This window comes from Salarias fasciatus, chromosome 20, assembly GCF_902148845.1.
Source record: "Salarias fasciatus chromosome 20, fSalaFa1.1, whole genome shotgun sequence".
NCBI classification, from domain to species: domain Eukaryota; kingdom Metazoa; phylum Chordata; class Actinopteri; order Blenniiformes; family Blenniidae; genus Salarias; species Salarias fasciatus.
The window spans coordinates 32,006,890-32,028,987 of NC_043764.1; the positions used below are offsets into that span (position 1 = coordinate 32,006,890).

Here is a 22,098-nt window from a genome sequence, read left to right on the forward strand (position 1 = left end):
CATTCTGTTTACACCGATGAGCCGTCGAGCCGGGCAGGTTTCAGCGCTCTGCCGTGTCGCAGCACACAGTTAAAGTAATGACAGAGAAACTCTCCCGTCCTTCATGCTTACTTTCGACAAAAAGGAAGTTATGGATATTTGCGACGGGAGGAAGAGAAGAAAGCTAAGCGGCGGAGGAGGCGGCGCCGCGCGGGGCTGCAGGCGAGCCGCTGCCGGCAGGATGAAGCGGGACGCGGGGAAAGTGCTCCGCTCGCTCACCCTGGAGGACAACAACCACAAGAAGCCGCTGACGGAGGACGAGGCGGAGGACTGCTTCTCCATCAGCTTCATCCGCCACGACGTGCTGTCCCCGGGGCTGCCGGGCCGGGACCAGCCGGGCCCCCGCCCGCCGGGTCCCGGGCCGCCGGAGCCGTCCCGGGCCGCGGCGCCCCGCTACAGCCTGCTGCGGGAGGTGGGCCGCGGCAGCTACGGCGTGGTTTACGAGGCCATCGCGCGGAAGACCGGCGCCCGGGTGGCGGTCAAGAGACTCCAGTGCGACGCCCCGGAGAACGTGGAGCTGGCCCTGGCCGAGTTCTGGGCCCTGACGAGCCTGGAGAACCGGCACCAGAACGTGGTCCAGCTGGAGGAGTGCGTCCTGCAGAGGAACGGCCTGGCCCAGAAGATGAGCCACGGCAACAAGAGGTCCAAGCAGTACCTGCGCCTGGTGGAGACCTCCCTGAAAGGTAACCCCCCGACCCCTGACCCCTGACCCCTGACCCCTGACCCTGACCTGGACCCCAAACCCGGTCCGGATCACCCTCAGCCGCTGGGCTGGTTGATTGAAGCTTCCATAGATCACCTGGAAACATCTGTCTGCTGCTTGAGAGGAGCCACCCTGAAACCCCTAAACCCAAACCCCTTAACCCCCCTGAGACCCTAAAACCCTCACCCCTTCACCCCTCACCCCTTCACCTCACATCACACTGCAAAGGATTTATCCATTAGTCACTGGTTTTGGTGTGTGTGTGTGTGTGTGTGTGTGTGTGTGTGTGTGGGGCTCCTTCACTTCATCAGAGTACACGGTGTTCTACTTGGCAGTGTGTTCCTGCTCTGCTGGTCTCGGTTGAAGTGTCGTCTCTCACAGTGGTGCTGCGGTGTAATGAGACGCTGGACGGCGTCCCGGCCGTCCTCGCTTCATTTTAAGCCCACTTTTGTTGTGTTATTGTTGTGTTCTTGTTGTGTGATTGTTGTCAGTCCAGTTTGACCTACATTCCCGCCTTTGTTGTCTTTCTGCCAGTTCAGTAAAATAAAGTTAAATCCGATAAACACGGCGCTGAAATGTAACACGAGAGCGTTTTGTGAGTCTTTCTGTTAAAACCTTGACGTGTCACGTTTAAAAGCCAGAGTTGTTTTTTTAATAGCTCGGATGTTATATAAGGGCAAACGGTGAGGCTCTGCTCATGAAATATTCATCATGAGGATGTTTTTGTAACCGGTGAGTCAAACCTGAGGATTTATTTAGTTAAATTCTTCTACCGTGTGAGTGGGGAAATGAAATTTGAAGTGAAATCGTCCTTTCGAGCCTCCCTTTCATTTTTGCCACTTAACCTAGTTTCGAGGCGTGACGTGCTGCCTGGTCACTCCCATCTGTCAGCGGCGCTCAGCCCGACGCGCTGGGCCTCCGGCAGCCTTCAGGCTCCACTCTCTGGTGTGTGCCGTGTCTTCTCTGACGGCGTTCGCAGCTAAATTTACCTTAATCCAGTCGGCTGCATGTGAAGCAGGCGGATCAGTCCTCAAACGTGTCTCAGCTCTCCCGATACGACCCGCTGCACCTCCTTCGAACAGCTGATCACGCTCTGCTTCCTCTTCGGCCTGACTTTGTGTTCACGTTTTAACTCGGTAGTTGTGGATGAACGTCGCGGTCCGACGGCTCGCTGACCCCCCTCTCTTCTCGTCTTCACCCCCCCGCTGCAGGAGAGCGCATCCTGGGCTACCCCGAGGAGCCCTGCTACCTCTGGTTCGTCATGGAGTTCTGTGAGGGCGGGGACCTCAACCAGTACATCCTGTCCCGCCGGCCCGACCCCCAGACCAACAGGAGCTTCATGCGCCAGCTGACCAGCGCCGTCGCCTTCCTGCATAAGAACAACATCGTCCACCGCGACCTGAAGCCGGACAACATCCTCATCTCGCAGAAGTCGGGCTCTCCGGTCCTCAAAGTGGCGGACTTCGGCCTCAGCAAGGTGTGTGCCGGCCTGAGCTGTAAGGGCGTGGAGGAGCAGCCTCTGGCGGGAGCGGGCGGCCGGGACGGCAACCAGAACAACATCGTCAACGTCAACAAGTTCTGGCTGTCGTCGGCGTGCGGCTCGGACTTCTACATGGCGCCGGAGGTGTGGGAGGGCCACTACACGGCCAAGGCCGACATCTTCGCCCTGGGCATCATCATCTGGGCCATGATCGAGCGCATCACCTTCATCGACGCCGAGTCCAAGCGCGAGCTGCTGGGCACCTACATCCGGCAGGGCTCGGAGATCGTCCCGGTGGGGGAGGCCCTGCTGGAGAACCCCAAGATGGTGCTCCACATCCCGCAGAAGGCCCGCAGCTCCATGTCGGAGGGCGTGAAGAAGCTCCTCCAGGACATGCTGGCAGTCAACCCTCAGGACCGGCCGGACGCCTTCCAGCTGGAGGTGCGGATGGACCAAGTCACGTGCGCCGCGTGACGCCCCCCCAGAACCAGTCCTCTTCCACCCTCACCTGTCGAAGAAGGACGACTGTTCTTTCCAAGGTAAGGACTCCCGGAGTTCTCCCGCCGCCGCCTGTAGCTCCGGTCCGGCTGCTCGAGGATCCCCGGGGAGGGACGTGGGTCACTCTCTGTACGGCGCTGAGAAAGGCCGTTAAGTAATCACTGTGGCATGTAGCAGCGCACAAGTGTGTGTGTGTGTGTGTTGGTTGGTATTTCCTCATTTCTAGTGTGTTTTTGACTGCTTTCCAACCTGCTGCCTGTTTACTCTTGTTCTGCGCGTCAGGCTTTGTGACTGCTTCACCTGAGGCGATGGAGCTTCAGGTGTGACTGCAGTGGCTGAAAGCTTTCAGACGAGGCCAGAAACAAAGTTTCCGACTCTTCCGACTCTGAAGTCTCCTGGTCTACGGCTGTGACTGAGCCCGATCGAAGGACCTGAACCAGTTGTTTGACTGGAGTATGTGAGAGAACCAGAGTCCAGGGAACACACCCTGCCAGTGGAGCTGCTGCTGGAGCGTTATCCTGGAGTAGAACCGTTCCTGGTTCATTTCCTCTCATCTGGACGAGGAACCAGAGTCTGCCGCTGCCCGCCGGAGCCAGAGCTGATGGGATTACAGCCTCAGCCAGCGGAGGGACTTCCTGCCGTCTTCACACTGTCATACGTCAGTAATGGTTCTGAGGGTGGAGGCTCTCCGCTCCCTGCAGTCCTCTGGACATTAGCATGTAGCCTTTAGCTTCTCTGAAGCGCGTACCAGACTCGGCGCGTTCCAGAAGCTTCCAGAAGCCGTCAGTAAGTGAAGGGGAGCAGGTCTTAGTGATTCTGGTGCTGTGAGCGTCTCGGGGTAAAGGAAGCTTAAAGCTGCAGGTGGAAGTCCTCCGGCTGCTTTCGGGTCTGGATGAAGTGCATTTTGGGACAGCGCTCTCTTCTTTCTGATGAGACACGTGCCGCTTCCCCTCTAAAACAAACAGGGACGCACAACAAAGGTCCCAGTAAGATGACAATCGTTTCAATCTGCTTTTTGGAGCGGAAACTTCTCGCAGCGCGTCAAACGGCTGCTGAGAGGATGTTCAGCGACCCGCGGCGCCGCCGTTTGTCTCAGGGTGAACCCTCCGCCGACCACTGCTAACCTGGTGTTTGTTCTCCTCGCCGTCCCGCCCACCCACCTCCCGTTAACCCCTTCCGCTGTTCACACGCTGACGTAACAGCTCCCGGTCCCCGGCCGGCGGGGCGCCGCCATTGGCTGCGGAGGCGGCGTTGCGTGCCGGGCCGCCCTGTCAGGCTGGCCTCGTTCTGTGGCTGTGTGATGGGATTGCATGTTATGCAACAGACCCCAGCCCCAGTTCACTGGGAGAGGGGAGGGATTAGCGGCTGGTGAGCGTCAGCGCTGTGACCACCGGACATGTTGACTCAACAATCCTCCTGTAGAAACATTCATGGTAATTCAAATATCTGTGAGCATAGATACGTTATTACTCCTGAGAGCTCCAGCAGCGAGACCAGCCTCTCAAAACTCAGTCCACGCACGATGTGACGGAAACTAATATGACTAAAGATGTCAGTGTTGAGCTACTGAACCAGTCTGAGATGACTGGAGCTTTATGCCATGGCGCGTCAGAAGAAAGGGATGGACATGGTCCACAGCAAGACTCAGCAGGCTGTGGCGTTGGAACCATGCTCAGTTGGTACGAAGAGGCCCAAAGAGTGGCAGGAAGATACCCCCCTCACCATTAGACCACCAGCAGCCTGAACCGCTGGTACAAGGTTGATACCCAGCCAGCCCAATGTCCAGCAGAAATCAGACTCATCGCACCAGGCGGCGTTTTTCCAACCTTCTAGTGTCCAGTCTGGGTGAGCCTCGGTTTCCTGTTCTCGGCTGACAGGAGGGGCCCCGGTCTGGGTTCTGCTGCTGGAGCCCGTCTGCCTCCAGGTTCGGAGATGCTCCTCTGCAGACCTCGGTTACCAGCTCCAACCGGTCTGGCCATTCTCCTCTGACCTCTGACCTCTGGCATCAACAAGGCATTTCTGCCCACAGAACCGCCGCTCACTGGATATGTTCTCTTTCTCGGACCCCCGGTAGATCAGCACTTTCTGAAATACTCAGACCAACAACCCAAAACGTTCAAAGTCTCTTAAAATCACAGTTCTTCCCCCGTTCTGATTCTGATGCTCGCTTTGAGCGGCAGCAGGCCGTCTTCACCTCGTCTACATCCTGAATGCACTGAGCTGCTGCCGTGTGATTGGCTGATTTGAAATTTACGTTAACGAGCAGCTGGACAGGTGTTCCTAATAAAGTGGCCGGTGAGTGTGTTTTTACCTCTGCACTCCTCTGTTTGATCACTGTCCTGAAACAAGAAGTGACAGTGTGTCCAGCAGACTCCAGAGGCCACACACACCTCCAAGGGGGTGATTTGGGGAATCCCTCTCTCTCTCTCTCTCTCACACACACACACACACACACACACACACACACACACACACAGTGCAGTGCAGCAGGCAGTGGTGTTGGACTGCTGTGATGAAGGGAATGTGAAGGCGGCGGTGGCCAGATGACGCTGGGGGAGCGGTGTGTGTCTGACCCGTCCTCTCGGCCCCTCCTCCTCTGGCGGACAATGAGAGCGCGGCTGCTGCTTTACAGCTTACGGCGGCTTTGGTTGGGAACATTTTGTGCTCTGTGCGTGCCAGCGCCGTGCCGCCGCTGCAGAAACCAGGCCACGGCAGCGTAAGCCGCGGCCCTCCCCGTGTGCACGCCTCCCGCTTTGGGAATTCTTGTTTTGATTTTATTGACGCTCCATCCGTCCCTCTGCAAGCCGAGGCATTTCCAGGGTGGAGTCCTCATGCTGCGCCGTGCATGCTCAATGAAGGACGAGTATCGTCTCTGGCGGAGCCTCCAGTCTTCTGGAGAGCGTTTTCACTCTGCTGACATGGTGAAGTTGTGTCGGCGTGAGACTGCTGCTGTTCAGATCGATCCTCTGTGGTTTTTTTCTTGAGGTTGCTGACGTCCCATAAGCACTGTGAATGTCTGCTCAGTGTGTGAAAGAGTGTTTTGTGAGGAGCGCTGTTGATGAGGTGAGGCGGTGAGTCCGGCGGCGTGCAGCCAGGGTACAGTATGTTCTCTGTGCGTTGAGTCGGTGGGGGGCGGTGAATGGGGAGGGGGCCTGAGCGGCGGATCACTGCTCTTATGTAAGACTGTCAGCAGCATCCAGCGACTGAGAAGGTTGTAAATACTTTCTGTGAGCCCTCAGGGTTCGGAGCTGCTCAACGAGTTCCTGCGCCTGTTTCCTCTCCACTGCTGAAAACGGCTGCAGAGAAAAGAGCTGTCGGTGTTGTGTCGGGCGGCTTTGGGAGCGCGGCGGCGGGGCCTGCCGCTCGGCCCTGCAGCCCGCCGCTCCTGCTGCTGCCCTGACGTCAGAACAGCGGGAGAACGCCGGCTGAGCCGGTGACGGTGTCTGGTGGAGCAGAGCGAAGCTGCTTCGCTTCACACACTGTCCTCAGGCGGTGGAGGTGTTGCCGTAGCGATTGACTTTCTGAAGCAGTCTGTCATTCGATAAAAGCACCTGATTGGACCAAACGACAGCGGTCGTGCAACATCTGTCTTCCAGATGTCTGCTGGACATCCTGAGACGTCCATGTTTGTTTAACATTTCCAGGACAGGCGTCCTCCATCAGGAGGCAGCGGCGGCCTGGAGCTCAGGTCAGAACCCCACAGGTGACAGATCACCCCTGTGGATCCCTGAGCATGACCCCTGACCCCGCTGCCCCCCAGACGGAGACGGCCGCTGTCCTTTGTGTCCTCTGCGGCCGTCACAATGCGTGGAGCTGCGAACGTCAGCGTGCATAGCGACCCGTCTCCCTGAGTGGAATGTGCTGCTTTGTCTTCCCGGTCAAACGCCGGGCGGCCGCTCTCACCGGGCGGGGCCGGCCCCCACTGCCGCCCGGACGTACCGGTTCCAGCCGGTTTAGGGGACTGTGTCCTCTCCGGGGCTGTTTTGATTCGTCCTCTGGTTCCAGGTTGTTTGGCCCCACGCTGAACGTGTCCTGCCTCTGTCTCCCTGCAGCTGTGTTTACTACGGGACGGACTCCAGTGAATTACCAGACTGATAACTGAACTGTGAAGAATCCACAATCATCCCAGACGGGAAGTGACGGACCGGCTGCTGACTCCAGGACTCTGGCCCGGGACCAGGATGCAGACCTGCTGGTGGTCGGCTGAGAAGGAGCTGAGAAGGAGCTCCTGGGAGCGCACGCGTGTGTGCGTGTGTGTGCGTGTGCGTATGTGTGTGCGCATGTGTGTGCGCGTGTGTGTGCGTGTGCGTGCATGCGTGTGTGCGTGCGTGCGACAGCAAGCAGGTGTCAGTCGTTTCCTGTCTGCTGATTGTCGATCCTCTGCGCCCCACGCCGACCCGCTCTTCCTTCACGCCCTCCGCTGAGTCCAGCACGCCAGACGCCTCCGCCGTAGTGAGGACAGTGTGTAAATAGCCGACCCAGAGACTCGACACTGCCCGTCAATCACGTGCCTTACAAACCACTCACACCAAGTGCGACAGCACCTCGCTAAACGACGACTCGGTGTCTCACAGCGGAGGCTCGGACACAAACACCCTCCCTCTGCTTTTCAGTCTGTTTGCTTTCGTGACGTCACCTTTTTCAGTAGTTTTAGGACCACAGCGACTTCGAGGTCTCAGACACTTGGTGTGAACTAAAATGAAAGCTTCAATGTCAGACATGCACCTGTTGACACGTTTACACTCCCACACACACTCCTGAGGTAGAGGACGCCCGGCGGGGTTCGTGCCGGTTCACTGTTGTTTTCCAGCTGTGCTGTGAGTAGCAGGCCTGCATTTCCAATACTGTAGTGTTGTAACCAAACCATCCGGCCGCTAGGTCCCGTTGAATCCAAAGAGCGGCGGCACCGACGTGTTTACAGATTATCATAGGCCTGGAGAGGCAGGACGGCCTGTTGGGGGAACATCCTGGATGTCATTCAGCCTGAGATGTGAATCCCACCGGTTATCTGCTGACCGGTTCCCCGGTCAAACATATCGGAACAGGCCAGGATCAATAAAGCTATTGAATCGGAATGTGGGAAAAAAAAGGACTTGAGGTAGAACAAAGGGAAATGTTGTACAATAACCTCCGTTCTGATAGAAGTCCTGGGGGGCCAGCTGATTCTCTGCTCTTCTTTACGCCTGTTAGAAACACATTTTCAGACGGTGTGAATAACAGTGAATGTTGTGAAGTAATGTTAGTGTGACGTTCTCTCAGTGAGTCTCTTCCTGAAGGCAAACCTGCTTCCTTGATCATGTTGCTCATCGATGCTTCCTGTTGGTCCGTCAGCTTCCACGTGTCTCAACATCAGGTCGGTGCCAGTGTTTGATTAGCGTAGGCCAGGCCTCAGTCTTCATCCCCGGTACCTGCTGTAGCCAGCACCACCGGCCAGACGTGATGACCGGGGACGTTTGGGAAGCTCTGGCAGCAGAGCGGGAAGAAACCCTGGCTTCTCCGTTTTGAATGTTTCTCCACTCAAATGAATGTGGCCGTTCTGGGATCCGAACACAGAAAATACCAGGATCGTGGTTAAATTAGCCGTCAGTCAGACGTGTGAACGGCTGAAGGAGTCCTGTGTCATTTGAAGGGACAGCCTGGTCCCTGAGCAGTATTGAGCCGACTGGCAGAACCTTTCTTTCCTCTGATTTGAAGCCTGTCCCAGGACACTGAGGATTTATCCCCTCGTCTGAGCGCTCCCGACCCTCACTCCACTGAAGACGTTCAGACACCACCATGTATTCAGTTTCTCCCGGTTGGTGGAAGCTGGTAACTGTGAGTCGATCCTGAGGAGAGACGAAGACACTGCAGATGGAGGACGGACAGCAGAGGAAGCTCGCGGTGTGTGCGGTCCTACCTCATCCTCAGCTCAGCCCACACTGACCGTCTCCTCCCCGGAGGGACGACTCTTACCTCACAGCCAGGCTCTGGGTGGTCCTGCTGAGCACCGCTGCATCTCTCTCTGTAAACTGGCTGCTGGACGCATTCAACAACTACAGCGCCGTGCAGAAGCGAGAGGGAAGCAGCGCGTTATCTGTCCGCTGATAAGCATTAGAATGAGTGAATGAATGAATCACTGCCACATATCATGTGACAGCTGCTCAAGTCGGGCTTTATTTTTGACAATCTAAGTAATTCTCTAACACTGACCTTCATCCACACACCTACCAGTCAGGTTTCCCACAGTGACTACATCGGTTTATCAAACGTTAATTCTCTGCTCAAAAAATAAAGGGAACACTGCTGTGAAGTAACCTGTCCGCTAGGGGGCAACAGTGAGTCCACTTCACCTGCTGCTGTGCAACCGGAGCAACGAGCAACAGAACCCTGGTGGTGACCCCAGAACAGCTCTCCCTCCTGTGACGGAGTCTGGAGGCGCCGTGGAGAGCGCTCTGCTGCAGTATCCTCCGGTATGACCGTCTGGGGTCAGTGATGGTGTGGAGGCACTTCTCTGAAGGCCACACAGCCCTCTACGTTCCAGCCAGAGGAACCCTGACCCCCATCAGGTAGCGGGATGGGAACCTCCGACCCTTTGTGAGAACATCTGCGGGTCCAGTGGTCCCGGGGTTCCTACTGAAGCAGGACGATGCTCGGCCTCGTGTGGATGAAGTGAGTCGGCAGTTCCTCCATGATGGAGGTATTGATGGACCGACCTGATGGACAGATCTGGAGCATCAGGTCTGGCGCCATCCACCCGGTGTGGAGGCCCTCGGGAGAACCGCCATGGGACGATCATTCTCATTCACACTGATTATTTTTATGTTATCATGTTCTCAATGCATCCAGTATGTCCTGAATAAAGATTTTCAACTGGAACATTTCATTCATTGACATCCAGGATGTCTTTAGTGTTCTCTCTGTTTTTTGAGCAGGATATCCAAACCACCAAAACAGTCTTTTACATTGAACTCTCCACCGTAGTTCAGTCACTCCCTGCAGTAGCCGTGGCGTTTTGGTAGGAGAGGTCCGGTTTTAGCAGCGAGGCTGACCCAGTTCCAGACCATGAGAGCTGTAGTTGTTGAATGTGATTAAAGCGGCGTGTGTGGTCACGTGACGCTCGGCGGAGCTCACCAACAGGTTTTATCAGGTCACTGCTGTCTGTGTGTCTCCGACCACTCCAGCCTCGCAATGATTCCACTTGAAAACACTTTGACACACTATGCAAACTGGTTCACTGTAAACACTGTGCAGAGCCGCACCGTCTCAAACCTTCTGTTACTGCAGATTTCCAGTGTGTACAGAATTGTTTTTCAGATGTCGTGTAAAGTAAAATGTTTTTGTTATTGACGCTGATAGGAGCCATCAGATGTTTGAGAAAGCATCACGTTTTTCTTTTTTCCTGTAAATATGTTTGACAACTTTTCTTGAAATAAACCATCGAAGCTATTTGTGGGTGTGTTTTGGCTTTCTGAGCTCACTGAGTCATAGAAATATGATTGAAAGGTTTAGTTTTGAGTCGACTGCTTCTCTGCATCCTGAGGAATCAAACCTACAACCAGCGGTTTGGAAGACGACGGCTCTGCTTTCGTGAAGCTCGGGACTGCCAGCGTTTCTAAAAACAGACATCCAGGTCAGAGAAGGACAACAGCTGGGAGAGGAAGCTGTCACGTGGGATTCTGTGCTGCAGCAGAGATGCTTCCTGACCCGGCGTCGCTTCATCAACCTGAGGAATCAACACCTAGACCGAGTGTTGGTCGGTTCCGCCTCGTCTGCGGCTGCTGGTTGTTTACTCGGCCTCAGGCGCCCGGCACGAGAAGTTGTTTCCCACAGTCCACTAATCCGCCGAATCCTGGATGGATTAATCCACCGGGTTTGTTTGGTCAGTCTGGAATCAGCAGACAGGCTGCAGGCCAGCGCTCCAAACAACAGCCGCCACGACTGTACAACAACCGCCCAGCTGTACAACAACTGCTACGACTGTACAACAACCCCCACAACTGTAGAACAACTAATATGACTGTACAACAACCGCCACGACTGTGTAACAACCGCTATGGCTATACAACAACCGCTACAACTGTACGACAGCCACCATAACTGTACGACAACTGTTATGGCTGTACAATATCAGCTGAGACTGTACAACAACAGCTACAACTTTACAACAACCACCACGACTGTATGACTGCTACGGCTGTACAACATCAGTTGAGACTGTACAACAACTACTACAACTACAACTTTACCTCAACCGCCATGACTGTACAACAACGGCTACGACTGTACAACATTAGATAGGACTGTACAACCACTACAACTTTACAACAATTGCTACAACAGTACAACACCCACTACAACAGTACAACACCCACTACAACAGTACAACAACCACTACAACAGTACAACAACCACTACAACAGTACAACAACCACTACAACTGTTCAACGACTGCTGCGACTGTTCACCACCCACTGCCACTGTCCATGTCCATGATCCCTCTTGAGGAGTCGACTGTCCTGAAAGTGTGAGTAAAGTCGTGTCAGAAAAAATACAACTTCGCTGTAAAACAATATACACTTTCAGACTTGCACTGACTTGAATTCTATTAATTCAAAGCACATTTTTCATACAAAGTACATAAACATCACGTCATGGTAACTGGTTTTGGTAAACCGGTAAGAGGCATTCTGTTGTTTTCTGTGTTGATATCAGTGTGAACCAGTGTCTTCTCACGTTAACCACTCCCATCCAGACTTAGGGCACGGAGCTGAAGCAGCTCAGACTGTTCCTTTGTGTCTCTGAGTGTGTGAGTGTGTGTGGTGTGTGCAGTTTGATGGGAGTGCCGGCGGCTGTAGCAGCAGCTAATAGGTTTAAGGGAGAAGAGAGCAGTGATCGGATTGGAGGGGGAAAGTGGGATACCCCCCGCCGCCGCCACAGTGGGCAGTGTGAACGTCTCCCCAGGAGGTCCGGCCCGTCAGCCCCGATCAGAAACAAAGCCCCGCGTCTGATTAGCCGGCCCGCTTAATGAGAGGGTGTGGAGTCATGGGGGGCAGGAAGACCCCGGGATGGGTGGAGGGGGGGCAGTAAGACCCTGGTGACAGGCCCACGCTGTATCCCTCACCGTCAAACAATGCCTCGCTCTCTCACACCGCAGACAACAATATGCTGTTAATCTGTTCCCTTCATGTTCAGCCGGGGACACAGTGTTCTGCGAGCACAGGGAGGGGCAGATAGGAGGGGCAGATCGGGGGGGGCAGCTACACGCAGTGAGATGGAACTAAAAAGCAGGGGGCGGGTTGAAGGGATTTCAAAAGACGCAGCAGAGTGTTAGAAAGATAGAAACAGCTGTGACAGCAGCGCTGAACGACCAATAGGAGAACAGCGCTCCTGAAAAATCACAGTCAAGCAGCAGCCGTGTCTCCGGTGGTCTCCTGAGGAGGAGGAGGAGGAGGAGGAGGAGGAGGAGGAGGAGCAACTCTAGCTGTCATTAACTAATGTGAAATTAATTAAGAAGAACATGTGATTCAGTCAGCGGAGCCTCCAAAACACTGAGGACAGTTTCAAAACTCAGCTCAGGAGAAAATGATCATACTGTCGTTATAAAGCATCAGAATGTGTTTTCAGTGACGAGGTTGGCTACATCCATGTTTCCCTCCAGAGACCATGTGCTGACAGGATCAACTGTTGGACGTGTTGTCCTTGAGTTCTGGACCTCAGACTGTCACTTGCTGCGGAGGCCGACCTGTTCAGTACCGTGTCTGATCACACTCCACTGCCTGCCTGGCCTCACATCACCGTCAGTGAATCCTGTGCTCACCCCACCCTCCACCCCCCCAAACCTGCAGAGCTCTGCTGACTGGGTCCGAAAGGTCAGCTCAGGTCAGGAGGCTGTGAGGAGGCTCTGCTGCTGACCGACACTGACACACACCGGAACACCCAAACACACACCGGAACACCGGAACACACACCGGAACACACACAATACACCTTAAAACACGCCAGAACACCTGAACACACCCGGAGGACCTTAACATGTTCAGAGCACTTATACACACCTTTAGAAGCACAACACATCTACAGCATTGTGTGTGTGTGTGTGTGTGTGTGTGTGTGTGTGTGTGTGTGTGTGTGTGTGTGTGTGTGTGTGTGTGTGTGTGTGTGTGTGTGAGGTCATTCTCAGGCCGGTTCACAGAGAACAACATGTTCCTGATGGTATAGAGAGCAGGTGGGGTGTGTGTGCGTGCGCGCCCACACACACACACACACACACACACACACACACACACACACACACACACACAACACACACACAGGTGTCTCCCGTCAACATGTGTGGTCTTCTGTGTGAACTGACATCGATTATCTCAAGCCAGCCTCAGACTCTCATCAAACCTCCAGACAGAAACGTCTCGTCTCCTGCCTGCTGCCCATGTGACGAGCTCCTCCCTGTTCCTGTCACCAGCATTAAATATGTATGGAACTCCGTCTGATAGGTCCTGAGCATGAGATCGATGTGGATCAGGGATCAGTGTGAAGATCCGGGATCAACATATCATCAGCTGACCATGAAAATAAAAAATGAAGGATTTCCTGCAGAACCAGACTCAGGTGAGGAGGCGTCCTGCTGTTCTGGACGCTGTGGTCTCTGATGGTCTTGAGTCTCCTGGGTTTTGAAGCCAGTCTCTGTGATCCAGGGCGTGTCTGCTCTCCTGGATGCAGCGGATCATCGGTCCAGCTGTCTGTTCAGTCAGAGTCTCTGTTTCTTCAGTTCTCTTGTCTTGGTAGACTCAGACGATGTTCAGCAGTTCACTGGGATCGCTGGGAGACCACTGGCTGGACGCCGTCTCTCTTCAGTAAATCCAGGTCTGAGGGATCCATGGTGCCTGGACTCACAGAACCCAAACAGAACCCGGACTCTGCTGGCCCTCTGTGGCTCTCTCTGACAGGCGGGGCTTTGTTATTGTCTGAGTTGTTTTCTTCATTTCATGTAAAACTGTGGCACAGATTTGCCCCTCAGGGGTGATAAAGCCTCTTGATACCTTTTCCTGCTTTGCCCTGGTGTTTTGCTGAACTCAGTCTCTTGATCTTTCAGCGCTCCATTAGGTTCCGTCTTTTCAAACGCTGAGAGCTGATTATTTATTTTCTCCGGCTGATGATCTTGAATGTGCTTAATGTGCTGTTTGAGGAATCTAACATCCTCATTAATGGGGCTAATGGCCTGCTTTTCTCTTTGGATCCTCATAGAGAAAGCATTGATCCTCAGTCAGGCCTTTGTTCAGGCAGAGCGTCCAGAACTGAAAAGGGTTTGATCAATCATCCTGTGAGTCTGAAGGTTTGATCCCATCGTCTGTTTTTCGGTCCAGTCTGTCACGGACTCGAGAAAAACAACCTCGATCACATACGAGTGGAAAACAAGTATTAGATGCTCTCTTTATTTTTCAAGTGTTGAGAAAGAACAGAGAGGTGTGTGTATTTACACTTTAACAGCAACAGACAGAAAAAAACATGAAAGAGTGATGCTTTAATAATTCATTTGGCTTTATTGCATGAAACAAGCAGCTGATCAGCAGCCAGCCAGCAGGTTTTCCAGTCTGTCCATCAGGACATCAGGGACGGCTGTCCATCCGGGAGGGGTGACAGGATACGGCGGGATTAATGGACACGAGGTCACGTGGAATATTAGATCTGATCATATGATGGTGATCAGGTTCAGACTGTAGAAGTGAAGACTAAATGGCCCCAGATCTCCCTTTATTTCTGCGTGGGGCGGTTCTGTCGGCGCTGCTTCGTTGGGATGTTTGGATGAAAGCGGCGGGACGGGAAGCGTCAGGTGGGCGTGAAGGGGACGGAGCAGCGGCTCTGTTTGGAACCATTCATGGGATTAACCTGCGTGTCCAGTAGTGAACTCGGCTGTCTCCGTCCCGCTGCTGTCGCCGCTCGCCGCTGACCCGGTTCCCCCCGGCCCCTGGCGTCTGACCCCTCCACCCACCGCCTCTTCCTGCGCCCTGCTCAACTGACCTGCACTCAGGCTGAGGTGTGCACAGGTATCTTTAGGCCGCCCTAATCCTAATCCGCATGACTTTAATCTGCTGTGAGAACCAACCGTGGAGGAGCGGCCCCCTCAGGATGAGCCTGACCTGGTCCAGATGACGCAGCGGCGTCCGGTGCCGGGCCGGGATGACGCGGCCTGACTTATGGACGGCGCAGATTACAAAAACATAATCTGTTCTGTACATTCAAACAATTATGTAACATGACACATAACCAGCGGCTCCACGCTCACATATAGCACGGTCCTCTCCTTCTGCTCTAAGAATGGCCGCAAATCTCTGTCAGGGCCCACCAGGGAAAATGAGACCAGCAGAGAGTGGGCGGAGCCTGTCACAGGTGGCCTGATGATGGTTACAGTCAGCAGCTAACCTCACACACCAAAACACACAAACCCCACAGTATTCGTCCTGTGTGTGTCCAGAAGTGTTTCAGAGCGATGCTCAGACACCGGCAGGGTTTAACCCACAGCGAACCGTGAGGGAGACCAGGCTCTGGACCGCCAGACCGCCGGTCCGCCGGACCGCCGGACCGCCTGACCGCCAGACCGCCGGACCCAGCAGCTGCTCCTGGTCTGACGGAGGGACGGAGGCCTGGTGTTTGTGTGCGTGCAGCAGCACACTGTGTTCTGTACATCATGTCCCAGCACACACACATACACACACACACTCTGACACGAGGAGCTGCAGGAATGAGGTGGTGCTGCCCTCTATGTGTCAGCAGAGGAGCTGCAGGTGTGAGCCTCTGACCATGCTGTTAGATGGAGTTCAAACTGACCCAATGTTTAGAATCGGTTTATATTCTGCTCTTTGTTGCACCGACTCTTTTTTAGCAGCAGTTCTATTTCTCTGATGACCAGAGAGCAAGTTCCCCTCTCTCGTTGGCGTGTATCTGCAGATGAGGTGTTTGGAGGAATGGCGGCGGCAGTGAGGAGGAGGTTTCTGCCCCACGCTGCCCAGCTGCAACAGAGGCCAGTCAAGCATCTTTATGGAGGTAGTTTATGGAGAGCAGATCAGGGACGTTGAATGTGAAAGAGTGTTTTATAGTCAGATAAAACTCAGCCGGCGCTGAGCCTTCCTGCTCTAATCCTGCCTGTGTGGGCCCGGTCTCCAGAGCGCAGGACGGAGCTCAGGCCGGAGCGCTGCAGGCCGGAGCGGAGTGAGTGTGAGCCTGTTTGATTTAGATGCGGCTGATGGGCCGGCGCTCTGCAGCCCCCACAGCCCCGCCGCTCCACCGAGGAGAGAATTACACTGAGCTCTCTCTGTGAGCTGCTACCTGACCCATCAGAGTTTATGTGTTTGTCTTGTAGGTAGAGTCACGTGTGGTCTGGAAATCACCCCGGAGCTCCCAGGCCGCCGCAGGGCCGGCTCTGAGGCTGCCTTCCTTTCAGAGTGACTTCCAGGGTCAATGATCACAAGCAGGGGGAGCAGGATGAAGGCCATGATGGAGCTCGAGGCACTGAGAAGGACAGCTCGTTCAGAGGGTCTGTGCTGGGAGCAAGTTTAGATGTTATCTGACTCGACTCTCAGCTCAACTTGCCGTGTTTCACCTCATTCCTGCCTCATGGTGAACTTCAGGTTGCTCCGATTCTATTCTATCTTATTCTATTGGAGTCTCCTCCTCTGAGTCCGATGTGGAGACCTTCAGTCCCGGTCCCGGTCCCGGTCCCTGAGGAGCTCCTGGTGGACTGCATCTGTGTCTGACCTCCAGAGGAAAGCACTTCCTGAAGGGAAGCTTTACTGAGAAGCAGTTGCAGTTGATGTTTTCAGAATTGTTTTGTTTTTGTAATTTATCTCTTGTTTGTGTTTCACTATTGCAAAACTGTCACACAGTATTTAGCACCTTTGCCATCGAGGGTTAACTGAAAAATATCCATGCATGGGTTTACATAGAAAATACTGAAATGCCCTTGAAACGATTGTAGATATATATAATAACATGACTGGTATTAGCGTAAAACTCTGCATTCCGACTGAGAGAAAGCAGTAACACACGACCTGTACTGCTGAGAGGAACCTGGATCTTATGAGAACGTCTCAACCTTGAATGACTGACTTTGAATGAGCGATCGCTCCTTTATGAAACACGACGTGACGCTGAACAGCGTTCGCGCGGCGCACACACACGTGAAATAATGAGTCTGTCACATCTCAATCTCCACAATTAACTTCAATCAGAGTCCCGGGTCCTTATCAGCCTGCAGCAGCGTGCGGCTGCTCAGAAACAGCGCTCTCTGGACACGAGAGCGGCGGACAAACCGTCTGATGACAGCAGGGCCACAACAAAAGCATGCTGGGAGTCGGATGATTGCAGCCACTCGGGAGACAAAGGTGCATCAGGTCAGGATGGAGAAGGAACGGCGCTCATTCAAATGAAGTGATTGAGACGGCGATCCATTTCCTCGTGTCTTAACAGGGACGACCGAGCGCCCGGCGAACGTCAGAGCGGCGGGAAATGAAACGGTACTGATGAGAGGAGGAGGTCACTCTGAGGCTGAAACCACAAGCAAGACAAATCAGAAACTTCTGAAAGGTTGAGCTGGTGATGTTAAAATCTCATAAACACACACTTTAATGTTCTCTGCTTCCACATGATGAGACCCCGCTCCGTCCATCCGCCCGTCTTCTGGACAGCTTTAACCTGTCCAGGGGCTGGAGCCAATCAAAATGAGGTGGAACCTAGACAGGTGAGGACAGGAAGGATAGTCAAGGACAGGTACGAGTAAGTAATCCAGACCAGAGGTTCTGGTTCCACATGTCCACACACACTGGGCTGGAGCTCATCAGATGCCATGTGGACAGGGGGGCAGCCATGATGGAGGACTCCACCTCCTCACCTTCTGCACACTGCAGCCTGGATTCAAACCTCAGTCTGCCTGTCATCATCTGACAGAGCCAACCACTACACCACTGCACTGCAAACTCACTGACGTGAACCGTGAACCTGGTGGACCGGCCTGAGACACCTCTCATTTCCACATCTGGACGGGACGAACACATGAGTCCAGTTCCTCAGCTGCTCTGGTCTGGTCTGGTCCGGTCTGGTCTGGTCTGCTCTGGTCTGCTCTGGTCTGGTCTGGTCTGGTCTGGTCTGGTCTGGTCCGGTCTGGTCCAGTCTGCTCTGGTCTGGTCTAGTCTGGTCTGGTCTGGTCCGGTCTGGTCTGGTCCGGTCTGCTCTGGTCTGGTCTGGTCTGGAGCGTGATTCAGACAAGGTCAGACGCACTCTGCACTCCTCTTTTCAAGTGTATAGGTTTCTGAAACATGTGTGTGTGTGTGTGTGTGTGTGTGTGTGTGTGTGTGTGTGTGTGTGTGTGTGTGTGTGTGTGTGTGTGTGTGTGTGTGTGTGTGTGTGTGTGTGCGCGCGCGCGCCTTGGTAAATTGGAACAAAGTGAGGCCGTTCAAGCTGCTTTATATCAATCTGAGCTCCAGACGTTTCCATTTCACGACCTGCAGCCTCGGTCTGGCCTCCTGAATCCCGTCTGGAGGTTCCGTGGACGTCGAGCAGCCGCTTCTCCATCAGTCATGAACACACCTCATTTCGGTCCCTGGTGGTGGAGCGGGAGTTTTTCTCCTCCACAGAGACTCATAGCTTCATGTGGAACTTTGGGGTTTTTTCAGTAAAAGTGTCACAGGATGACCGTCCTGTTCCCGGTCCTCTGTAAATAAAGCTGAATTGAATTGAAATGAAAAGAACAGCAGTTCTTCTCCAAACGGCACGTGGTGACAGAACAGACCTTCTGCTTCACAGAGTCTTCATCAGATCTGCTGCTGTCAGAGAACAGGGCTGCTGGATGGAGGAGTACTGAAGGGGCGGAGCGCCCCCTGGTGGATGGTCGAGGAGCTCACCATGAAAACACAATAAAGCCTTCTGTCCATGTTGGTTAGCGAGCAGCCATGAACTGACTGGACACATGTGACTGTTCAGCTGAACATTGTGGCTCCTCCATGGGGAGGGTCGAGGGTCACTCAGTGAATATGGACAAAAAAAGTTTGAATCCAACAATACAGGAAAATAATCCAATCAAATCTCTTGCAACACTTTGCAAAGTTTATAATGCCATCTGTAGTTGAAACATTCTTTAAATGGGTCCTAAACAGTCAGGTCTAAGACATTAAGCAGTGCAGACCCAGTGAAGAAAATGTGGAAAACTTTGTGCTGCCAAACAACATAAAATATTATATTTGGGCAACCTTCTCCTTCCTTTACTGCAGTATTTCCTTCACCTCAGTTGAATTCAACTAGCAGATGAGTTCTGTCAGAAGCGCTCCTCAGCTCCGCCTCCTGGTTCACGTGAAGCCGTTAGAGTGGGCCGGATCTGGAAAGGCTTTTACCAGATCAGGACTGGAGTGCTGCAGTGGCGAATGGCGGCCTCAGCCAGTCTTCAGTCCCATGTGTCCAGCTGCTCCGGAGCGCTGCTGCTGATTTTTCAGGCACGTCCAGACGTGAACACATCAGCCTCGTCGTCTCTCCGCTGGCCTCCGGTTTATTCTCCATACCTCCACTGGCCTGGTGACCTCTGACCTGTTTCCGTGACCCTGGCAGGGCCCTGGGCTCTCCAGGTCAGCTTCTGCTGGAGGTCCTCAGGGCCAGGTTCAAGCAGTGGGTGATGGTTCCTCTGCTCGGATGCTCCTGGACTGTGGAACAGACTGCCAGACATCCACACCTCCTGATCCCAGTGGTTCTAAGCTGAAGATGAAGACCCTCTGTTCTGAGGGGAGCACTCTCATTTTTCTCGTATGTATTTTCTTCTGTGCTTTTATGCGCTCTTCTGAGAGGCTTTATTACCTGCAGCACGACGGCGCCTCCCACAGCCAACTGTTTCATGATCTCTGAGCTTTTTCCTGTTTTCTTTATGTAGAGCCCTTCGGTCAGCTTATGGTTTTGTAAAGTGCTGCAGAAATTAAATTTGATTTGATTTGTTTGGAAACAGAGACTCACATGGAAAGACGACATCGATGACATATTTCACAGCAACTCTTATTCTGCTGAAACTCACAGCACTGAAACATGAAGACAGTTCACTGTCCTACACTCAAACGTCTGTGGTGCTTTCTGCACAATTCAGACGTGACACATGTCAGGCTTCACCCTGCAGTGAGGCTTCATCCTGCAGTGAGGCTTCACCCTGCAGTGAGGCTTCACCCTGCAGTGAGGCTTCACCCTGCAGTGAGGCTTCACCCTGCAGTGAGGCTTCACCCTGCAGTGAGGCTTCATCCTGCAGTGAGGCTTCACCCTGCAGTGAGGCTTCACCCTGCAGTGAGGCTTCATCCTGCAGTGAGGCTTCACCCTGCAGTGAGGCTTCATCCTGCAGTGAGGCTTCATCCTGCAGTGAGGCTTCACCCTGCTGCAGTGAGGCTTCATCCTGCAGTGAGGCTTCATCCTGCTGCAGTGAGGCTTCATCCTGCTGCAGTGAGGCTTCATCCTGCAGTGAGGCTTCATCCTGCTGCAGTGAGGCTTCATCCTGCAGTGAGGCTTCATCCTGCAGTGAGGCTTCATCCTGCAGTGAGGCTTCACCCTGCAGTGAGGCTTCACCCTGCAGTGAGGCTTCACCCTGCAGTGAGGCTTCACCCTGCAGTGAGGCTTCACCCTGCAGTGAGGCTTCACCCTGCAGTGAGGCTTCATCCTGCAGTGAGGCTTCATCCTGCAGTGAGGCTTCACCCTGCAGTGAGGCTTCATCCTGCAGTGAGGCTTCACCCTGCAGTGAGGCTTCATCCTGCAGTGAGGCTTCATCCTGCTGCAGTGAGGCTTCATCCTGCAGTGAGGCTTCATCCTGCTGCAGTGAGGCTTCATCCTGCAGTGAGGCTTCATCCTGCAGTGAGGCTTCACCCTGCAGTGAGGCTTCATCCTGCAGTGAGGCTTCACCCTGCTGCAGTGAGGCTTCATCCTGCAGTGAGGCTTCACCCTGCAGTGAGGCTTCACCCTGCAGTGAGGCTTCATCCTGCAGTGAGGCTTCATCCTGCAGTGAGGCTTCACCCTGCAGTGAGGCTTCATCCTGCAGTGAGGCTTCACCCTGCAGTGAGGCTTCATCCTGCAGTGAGGCTTCATCCTGCTGCAGTGAGGCTTCATCCTGCAGTGAGGCTTCATCCTGCTGCAGTGAGGCTTCATCCTGCAGTGAGGCTTCATCCTGCAGTGAGGCTTCACCCTGCAGTGAGGCTTCATCCTGCAGTGAGGCTTCACCCTGCTGCAGTGAGGCTTCATCCTGCAGTGAGGCTTCACCCTGCAGTGAGGCTTCACCCTGCAGTGAGGCTTCACCCTGCAGTGAGGCTTCATCCTGCAGTGAGGCTTCATCCTGCAGTGAGGCTTCACCCTGCTGCAGTGAGGCTTCATCCTGCAGTGAGGCTTCACCCTGCAGTGAGGCTTCACCCTGCTGCAGTGAGGCTTCACCCTGCAGTGAGGCTTCACCCTGCAGTGAGGCTTCATCCTGCAGTGAGGCTTCATCCTGCAGTGAGGCTTCACCCTGCTGCAGTGAGGCTTCATCCTGCAGTGAGGCTTCACCCTGCAGTGAGGCTTCACCCTGCTGCAGTGAGGCTTCACCCTGCAGTGAGGCTTCACCCTGCAGTGAGGCTTCACCCTGCAGTGAGGCTTCACCCTGCAGTGAGGCTTCACCCTGCAGTGAGGCTTCATCCTGCAGTGAGGCTTCACCCTGCAGTGAGGCTTCACCCTGCAGTGAGGCTTCACCCTGCAGTGAGGCTTCACCCTGCAGTGAGGCTTCATCCTGCAGTGAGGCTTCACCCTGCAGTGAGGCTTCATCCTGCAGTGAGGCTTCACCCTGCAGTGAGGCTTCACCCTGCAGTGAGGCTTCATCCTTCAGTGAGGCTTCATCCTGCAGTGAGGCTTCACCCTGCAGTGAGGCTTCATCCTGCAGTGAGGCTTCATCCTGCTGCAGTGAGGCTTCATCCTGCAGTGAGGCTTCATCCTGCTGCAGTGAGGCTTCATCCTGCAGTGAGGCTTCATCCTGCAGTGAGGCTTCACCCTGCAGTGAGGCTTCATCCTGCAGTGAGGCTTCACCCTGCTGCAGTGAGGCTTCATCCTGCAGTGAGGCTTCACCCTGCAGTGAGGCTTCACCCTGCAGTGAGGCTTCACCCTGCAGTGAGGCTTCATCCTGCAGTGAGGCTTCATCCTGCAGTGAGGCTTCACCCTGCTGCAGTGAGGCTTCATCCTGCAGTGAGGCTTCACCCTGCAGTGAGGCTTCACCCTGCTGCAGTGAGGCTTCACCCTGCAGTGAGGCTTCACCCTGCAGTGAGGCTTCATCCTGCAGTGAGGCTTCATCCTGCAGTGAGGCTTCACCCTGCTGCAGTGAGGCTTCATCCTGCAGTGAGGCTTCATCCTGCAGTGAGGCTTCACCCTGCTG

General features: G+C 54.2%; 1 protein-coding gene across 1 annotated transcript; it reads left to right on the forward strand.

Annotated features, from left to right (window-relative positions):
• stk35 (serine/threonine kinase 35) lies at positions 1-10,145 on the forward strand. Its single transcript, XM_030119837.1, has 3 exons — positions 1-722; positions 1,954-2,761; positions 6,773-10,145. The coding sequence occupies exons 1-2, from the start codon at positions 104-106 to the stop codon at positions 2,694-2,696; spliced, it is 1,362 nt and encodes a 453-aa protein (XP_029975697.1). The 5' UTR covers positions 1-103; the 3' UTR covers positions 2,697-2,761; positions 6,773-10,145.
• The last annotated feature ends 11,953 nt before the right edge of the window (positions 10,146-22,098 follow it).

Bases quoted from the DNA above. Each gene is read 5' to 3' on its own strand.
- stk35 (XM_030119837.1), top strand. From the start codon at position 104: ATGCTTACTTTCGACAAAAAGGAAGTTATGGATATTTGCGACGGGAGG. The intron at 723-1,953 runs GTAACCCCCCGA...CCCCCGCTGCAG, and splicing joins GGTGGAGACCTCCCTGAAAG to GAGAGCGCATCCTGGGCTAC.